Source organism: Atta colombica, unplaced genomic scaffold (genome assembly GCF_001594045.1).
Source record: "Atta colombica isolate Treedump-2 unplaced genomic scaffold, Acol1.0 scaffold166, whole genome shotgun sequence".
Lineage (NCBI taxonomy): Eukaryota > Metazoa > Arthropoda > Insecta > Hymenoptera > Formicidae > Atta > Atta colombica.
In genome coordinates this window covers 646,097-653,986 of record NW_017259257.1, presented here as the reverse complement: position 1 = coordinate 653,986, position 7,890 = coordinate 646,097, and the positions used below count along the sequence as shown (strand labels likewise).

Here is a 7,890-nt window from a genome sequence, read left to right as displayed (position 1 = left end):
TTATTACGTCATATTATGCAATACGATTACGATTGATGTCTGAGTGAAATGAAGGATGGCAGCAAACTGAGAGAGATGCGTAGAGAGAATTATAATAATTTAGACACAACTAAATTTTGTGTCTCGCTATTAAAAGTTTCCGACCATGTTGCGCATCATTTCTGTCGCATGAATTTTATTGTGTTTTTTTACTTATGTAAGTAATAAGGATTATAATTGAAACTAAATGTCGGGAAGTTACTCCGCAACAATGTTAATGAATAATCCATTATTACATTTTATATATTGAAGGCATAAATTATTTAATTACTATTCCAAAAATTGTTATAATTTACAAATGGTCATAAAATTAATATGTTCTCTGTGCACTGAAAAAAGAGTTTCGGTAGTAGCTACCAAATGTTTAGTAAAATAATGCTAATTAAATATTTAGTTAAAATAACCAAAAGTAATTTTATTTTCCTAAATTTCTTTGGTCATATCGACCAAATTAAATAGTATTATTTCAATAAATATTTAGAAGAAATATTATCAAACTTATTCTTTAATTTTTGTAGACATGTAACTACATATTCTGTATGATTATACATTCTGTGATAATTCGAAATCATCTTCCGAGATCTCTAGAAACTGAATCTAAAAAAATTCCACTTCCTCGTCGCGATTAATGTCAGTGGCGTCAGAGCTTATCGCTCGTATCAACTCAAGTTTATTGCAGGTGTAGCAGTCTTATTCAGAGACATTCACATACATAATACGTGTACGCCTGTATCGTGGCTCGTTCCGTTTTATCAGTCAACGCAATTCCGAACGAACGGCGCGGCGTGTTGTCCCACATTTTCAGTCGCACGTACACGACAGTGCATACCGCAGGTGTCTGTCAATCGTTCTCTCCTAGATATTCCGGTCTCGGATTCGTCGTACAGAGTCGCGACGGTCCCCGTTGCATGTGGATGCATCGTTGCATCCGTCATCCTGCCAGACGCGACGATGTTTCCGGAAGCGTGGGCTTTTTCAGCGACCGCCGTCGTCGCTCGTCGCAGGTGCGTCGAACGGTAAGATCGAGATCGACTGACTGCACCTGGGAGGAACGTACATCGAACCTACGTTAATTTAAAACGTGCTGTGCGTACACGCGAGTACTTACGTGTATATGTGACCTCGTCAATCATGTCAATCATCGCCGAGCGCAGAAAAGTGAAGGTAAATAGTTGAAGGTAATCTGCCGCGTTTTTGAATATTCAATGCTTCCGATCGTTTACGAATCGCGTTGCGAGTTGCAGGATTCCGCACGATCGCTATAGATCAATCTTTTTGTCCGAATGGATTGTGATTTCTCTGATAAAGAGCATCGCGTTTGTGTTTCGTCGCGCGTTGCGACTTGCCGCAACTCGACTTCCATCGAGTCCGACGGCTCGCGACGATCATTGTAATTAACATGGGGCTATTGTTTAAATTAACGATCGATGGTACTGCGCTCGACGTGGCTATCGTAAGTTCTTCGTCCGATAGTTTCGTTCCCGTCTTGCCATGCTTATGCAATTGTAAATTGTACGCATCCATGCGCGTTTGCGCCATCGAACGATAAATCGCTCTTATGCCAGTTTCCACAATGTAGATTAACTTTAATCTTGGTTCAACTTACTCTTCGTCTTTTTCTAGTTCTAAAGATTAGAAAAACAACGAAGAGTAAGTTGAACTTGAGATTAAAGTTAATCTACGTAGTGGAAATGAACATAAAGAGAATAATTGCGCGTTTCTCATCGAATGTCTAAACAACGATTTGATCCTTAATATCTATGATACATGACATGTCTTTATCGCGGATGACTGTGCAGGGTATGATAAAATGGTTCAATAATTATGACGCACTTCGTATTGCTATTATTTAAAAAATAAATAAGAAAAAATAATCTTTAAATTAATGATTAGTGAATCACGTGTGATTGCAAAATTATAAAGAAGAAGAGTTTGATTTTAATTTAATTTTAATTTTGTACAATTACGTTAAAACTGCCTTTATGAGTAAAATATATCTTTTTATCATAGCTTATCTCTATGATAACTTCTTTATCTAATTCTGTAAATTTACATTTATGAAACATCATATTTTATCGTTTTACAGACCGTAGAAAAATAGTTTTAATTGCAAAAATGAAGAAGCGTAAAGGAGATAAATGGAAAATCGATAAATTTTCCATTTGAGTTATTTATTGCCATCTGAATTATTCGTTGCACATTGTATGAGTATCGACGAAATGAAGCAAATAAAAAACACTAGATAGTTTTCATCACCATATGGAACTTTTTGCGTGCATAATTTCTTCTACCATTGAATTTTACCGGCTTATTTTATCAGAAATCTTGATATATTGGAATTAAAAAGACATATGCTTGCTATATTTTTTTTGGGAATTCGTACTAAAATGATTTAATCATGGCACGACATTATATCGTCAGGTTTTTCCTCAACGAATTCAATCCGCTTCGAATTCTATGAGTTCGTATGCGTGGCACGCATCGTTAGAACTCCTTCGTGACACAACCGTAATAACTTCCGGTCAGACATCCAGCGGCGCTCGTTTCCGGTTCCCACCCTACCACGTGCATGAAAAGGAGAATTGGTTGATTTTGCGTTGTCAGATGTAATCATCGGCCAAATAAAACGTCGTATAAATTTCCGCGGCGTTTGCAACTTTTTTTCTTTCAACGAGCACGAATATCGACGAGCATGTACGGTTATTGACATCCAATGTGTTGCCAGCAGCGTAATTGTTTGCGCCATCAGAATATTTTTTTTTAATATTTCTCTTTATTATCTTTTATTATATAAAAGGCCGAGATTCTGCAAGGTATAGTCGAGGAGACTAACGGAAATCTAGGAAACCGTAATAATGAGCAGCGATTCCATTTCATCTGCTAACGCTACCGTTATCGAGCATCCCGAACCTTCTCTTTTTGCTGCTCACGCACATGCACATGGGTGCAAATTAATTTTATCGAGATGTCTTCTAATTTCTCGATGGTATGCACGATAATAATTTAACATACAAATACGTCTGTTTTACGCGATGGCGATTCCGTCGTGTCGATAAAACATATTTGTGCGTAAAATGGAAAAGCTTGTTTTAGAAGATATTATTTTTACAAGACACCCGTTAAGTATAGTTAAGTTGCTCGCGTTAACAGTTCTGCTATTGTACGCGGGTGTAACATGACGACAGGTGTACAGCTATGTAAAGGGCGTCCTATAAAATTTCCTCTTTCTCTTTTGCATACTATTTGTTGCGTTTAGATTTTTTTTTTTCTAAAATTTGTTAAAAATATTCTGCAGTGTACGAATAAAGTGCACGTAAAATGCAATGTATGTTTGAATAGCAATTTCCTTAATAGAACTATTTTTAATTTAATATTTATTTAATATATATTTTTGATACATTTGACGGATAATTAAAATATTTTAATAAAAAAGCAATATAAGAAGGCATTATTATATATGTATTATAAAAAAGAATAAGATTATTTATTCAAAACATTTTTTAATACAGTGATTTATATAATTTTTACAACATTAAATCTGTATTTTCCCATGTTGAGATCGAAATTTTTATTACGCATTTTCAAAATAATGCTCGCGGGTGTAAACGTGAACAACAGAAACACACCTGTAACCGACGGAATACATTAATGAATTCTTCCTCACCTGACTATCGGTCACTTGACTCATTTCCTGTGGATTGAAAGAACCCCCGGTACGTTTAAAATCGCCGATACAATTGCATCCCGCGCATCCGCTGTCGGGATGTAATCACGGGGACGCGGACAAAAACCCGTCATTGTCGCTACGCGTATTGCAGAGAACAGTGAAAGTTAAAACAGTGAACGTCTGATCGTTGTATAAAATTTTTTTGTACGTTTATTTATTTTTAATATAACAAGGATTGGAGTTTGCGGTACATAAATTAATATACAAAATATTAAAAATTTATGACAAAGTAATTACAAAGAAAGAAAATAAACAAGCAGGTAATTATTATTGTTGAAAGTGGTAATATTGTATAAGAAGAATAAGATCGAAATAAGAGCATAATTTTTATTAGTTCTCTTATATGTCGTAATATGGTAAATAAAGGTTCTGTTCGAGTGATTTTATTATAAATAGCACAAATATACGGTTCGATGCAGTGAAGTAGAAGAAAGGAAGAAAAGGAGGTTTCATGGAACCAACGATGCAAGGTGCAACACGTGCTGCCCGACAGCTGTTTTCCGGTTTAAATTTGGACGTTAAGTCCATTTTTAATTTCGCGCCCGGATGAACTTTCAAATAATAATAATTACAATGTTACACGAGGTGTATCCTCCTTGTCTGCTCTAATTCGCGAGCCATTCATCGAAATGCGCGGTTTATTTATATACGAAAGTCACATTTCAGAGAATGCGAAAATATATAGATCATCAAGAATTGTAGACATCTTCTGTAGTCTATTGTTTAAAAATTAATTAGGGCTTTGATACCAGCACGAGAGAGAATAATGCATCTTGATTGGCAAATTATTTGCAGATAGCCTGTTATTTTTCCTCCTTGTAAGAAACGAGAGAAAAAGATAAGAGGAAATCAAGAAAGAGTGGCAAATTTTACGTTCACCGTCTAGCTATGGAGGACGAGGACTTTGGTTTCGCGAAGAGGACAGACAATGTCTTAAAGAAGGTTTTAATGAATAATCATACAAAAATACAACTCATAAAGTTGGACATCTAATCTGTTCTCCACCTAAGATTAGTTCCTTAGGTGTAGAATAGAAAGAATTTTTATAGTATCTCTCATTACAAACAATAATTAACATTTAATATAAATCTACATGAAACCTCAAGAGATGTATTTTCACATTTTATATGATCTGCTTATAACTACAAATTTTTCAACGTATAAAATAAATAAATAAATTTTTATTAATTGTATTGCTGAAATATTAAAAAATTAATAAAATAAACAATGTATGAATAGTAACAAACAAAGATTTCAGATATTGTTTATATTAAAATATTAATATAAAGCGTATAAAATTCAAACTTGAAGGAGAATATATTGTAGAAAGTAGACTGATGTTTACAACTTGATAAAATGCAATTAGACATCGGAAGTCGTTGGTGGAGGTGGATCAACGACACCAGCGCCTCTGATTGGGGCCGGAAGCGAGGGCCTTCAACGCGCGTCAACCGCCGCTGGCTCAGTCGTGCCCAACACGCCAAACATACCGAACGTGGTGGAGTATCATCTTAAAATCAAGCCTAGGTCAACGACAAGGCACTGCCGGCTCGATAACATTCCCGTGAGTAACATTTTAAGACTCTCTCGTAGAGAATGCAGGTAGAAAAACGCGCTCAGGATTGTTTGTCGCGATAGGATTAATTTGCCGTTTCTATTAGCATTCATTATAAAATATTTGTAGAGTACGAAGCATTGTAACTTATTCCGTTATTCTACCATTCTTTTATCTTTATTTAAATTCATGATGCATTCACATTCTTTTGATGTATTCTTATTCGTTAGACATTTTTAATCATTAGTTGATTAGATTAGTTGATCAAAGGATCACTTGTGGATTGTTTTAAATTTTTGATCCTAAAATAATTACATTAGACCTGCGCGTTAAAAAATATAAATTTGAAACAGAGAGACCAGCCTCTAAAAGAGATGAAGAAGGAAAAGGTGTCTTTTGACGATAAGAAGAAAGATCTTGTGTCGAAGTTGTCACGTCTGTCTATCGATAATAATGTTTTTGAAGGCTCTACCGATTTGCCGCAAGTATTTCAGGTACAATTTTCATATTTTTAAATAAAGAAAAAAGTTTGAATTTTTTTTAATATTTACACTTTATTCGTTCCAATTAAATATGAATCATCAGAATATACACACCTGCAATAATATGAGCATTCGTATAATTTATATACATATATTTTTTTTATTCTACATAATATAAAAGCAATATTTAAAAGAAAAACAAAATTTTATGTGAAAATTTTGGAGTGTTAAATTAAAAAATTAATTAATGTTTTTAATATTTAAAATAAAATGAACTAATATTTTTTATTAAAAATGAAAAATCTATTTGTAATTAACTTTTTCACGATTGACATTGTAATCGTTTAAAAGATTATTTTGAAAAAGTTAAAAGGAGATTGCGTAAAATTTCAAAGCTTTGTTCCAAAAATTTTAGCCTTAGGAGGTCCGTTGCGCATTTGAATCTTTTAGATTGACCATTTTCAGGTGAAATATTTGGGATCCCATGATGCAAGAGGCCTCTGGGGCATCAAGCACACAAGAAGGCCCGTCGATAATATGGTTTCTGCTGCGAAGGCTTTGCCGACTAACACAATGCTGCCTCTTATCAAGCTAATAGTTTCTCAGGAGGGAGTGGCCTTGCTGCCGCTAGATAAAAGGAAGCAAGATGCCAATTTATCCAGAATGTATCCTATTGAGACGATCTCTTACGGAGTACAGGATCTAGTTTACACTAGAGTCTTTTCCATGATCGTTGTTCGCGAGACGGAGAACTTCAGGAGAATCTCGCCATTCGAATGTCATGGTTTTGTCTGCGAATCGAAATATTATGCCAGGCAATTGACATACGCTCTCGCTGCAGCCTTCGAGGTTTACTCCAAGACCGTAAAGGCTCAGGAAAAGCTGACTGGAGTCAGCGTAAACACCGCCAGGAAGAGATTTGCAATTGACCTAAGGAGCCCCGAGGAAATTGAGGCAGATCTTACGATGGATTCCGAAGCGTAACTTTCGAAATCTAACATTATTTATTAGATTAAGATACAAGTAGATATAAATTTTTTATTAGAGGAGTTTAAAAAAGGAATTCTTTAAAAAGAAATCTACAGGAAAAAGGGATTCTTTAAAAAAAATCTACACGAAAAATATAAAAAAAGAGTTTGAAAGCAATGAGTTCATACAGTATATTTCGAAAACTATTTCGAAATTTGATTTTGTATCTTATATAATGCGATATAAAATAGATTTTTTTATTATATACCTCAAATAATATTTTTTTTTAAAGGACAATGCAGGGTAGAAAGTAGTTTTAGATTTTCAAAAAAGTATCATTTTTGTCACTTTACACAGAGTCATTTACATTTTAATTTTTCAGATATTCTATGATTTTCATACACAGTGTATTGTTTAAAATCGAAATTAGAGAAATACATTATTTTCTACAATGGTACAATTAATCCGGCATAAGAAAAAGAAAATTTAAAGAAAATTTATCTCATTTGCATAAAAAATAAATTAAGATGCATTAGTAAATATATATACTATATACTATATAAATAAAAAAATTGACAGATAAATTTATGTAAATAGTTGTAGGTACAATCATAATCACTATATCACTATATCAAGTAAATAATTATTTTTTATTAATATCGTGAATGCAGCACGTTTTATATCGAAAAAAGATTTTCCATATCAGAAGAAATATATTTTAGTACACAGTTTTTTTTTAAAAATTATGTACTAAATCTATATATCTGTTATGAATTGGTACGCCAATTCGAAGATGAAAGAAATATTTATCATCAGAATGTTGTTATATGAATATGTGTGTCTTGTATAATTGTTTTATTATTTTATCGGCATTGCGAAAAGTTAAATAGATCTCGGTTATTCGAGGCATGATAGCTAGCTATCCAAAGATATCAAATAGAAAACGACAGAACGCGAGAGATGTGGATGATATTTCCAGCATCGCGGCACTTATATGATTTCATGAGAATTTTATGATGATTAACAAATCAGATGATGGTTTTGGATCTATTTCTAGCTGTCTTATGTGTGCATGTGTGTCTCTAGTTTAAGTTTCATTACTCTAAAGCTATGTAATA

At 33.6% G+C, this 7,890-nt stretch overlaps 1 protein-coding gene across 4 annotated transcripts; it reads left to right on the top strand.

The window, feature by feature from the left end:
* Positions 1–786: 786 nt before the first annotated feature.
* On the top strand, positions 787–6,847 carry LOC108686199. Of its 4 annotated transcripts, none has more exons than XM_018191355.1 (5): positions 787–1,203; positions 4,562–4,708; positions 5,133–5,330; positions 5,675–5,815; positions 6,269–6,847. In XM_018191355.1, the coding sequence occupies exons 2-5, from the start codon at positions 4,655–4,657 to the stop codon at positions 6,785–6,787; spliced, it is 912 nt and encodes a 303-aa protein (XP_018046844.1). In that variant the 5' UTR covers positions 787–1,203; positions 4,562–4,654; the 3' UTR covers positions 6,788–6,847. The 4 variants fall into 4 exon arrangements, with proteins under 4 accessions (XP_018046844.1, XP_018046847.1, XP_018046846.1 ...); XM_018191357.1 differs by having other exon boundaries at positions 1,177–1,217; XM_018191358.1 differs by lacking the exon at positions 4,562–4,708.
* Positions 6,848–7,890: the final 1,043 nt, after the last annotated feature.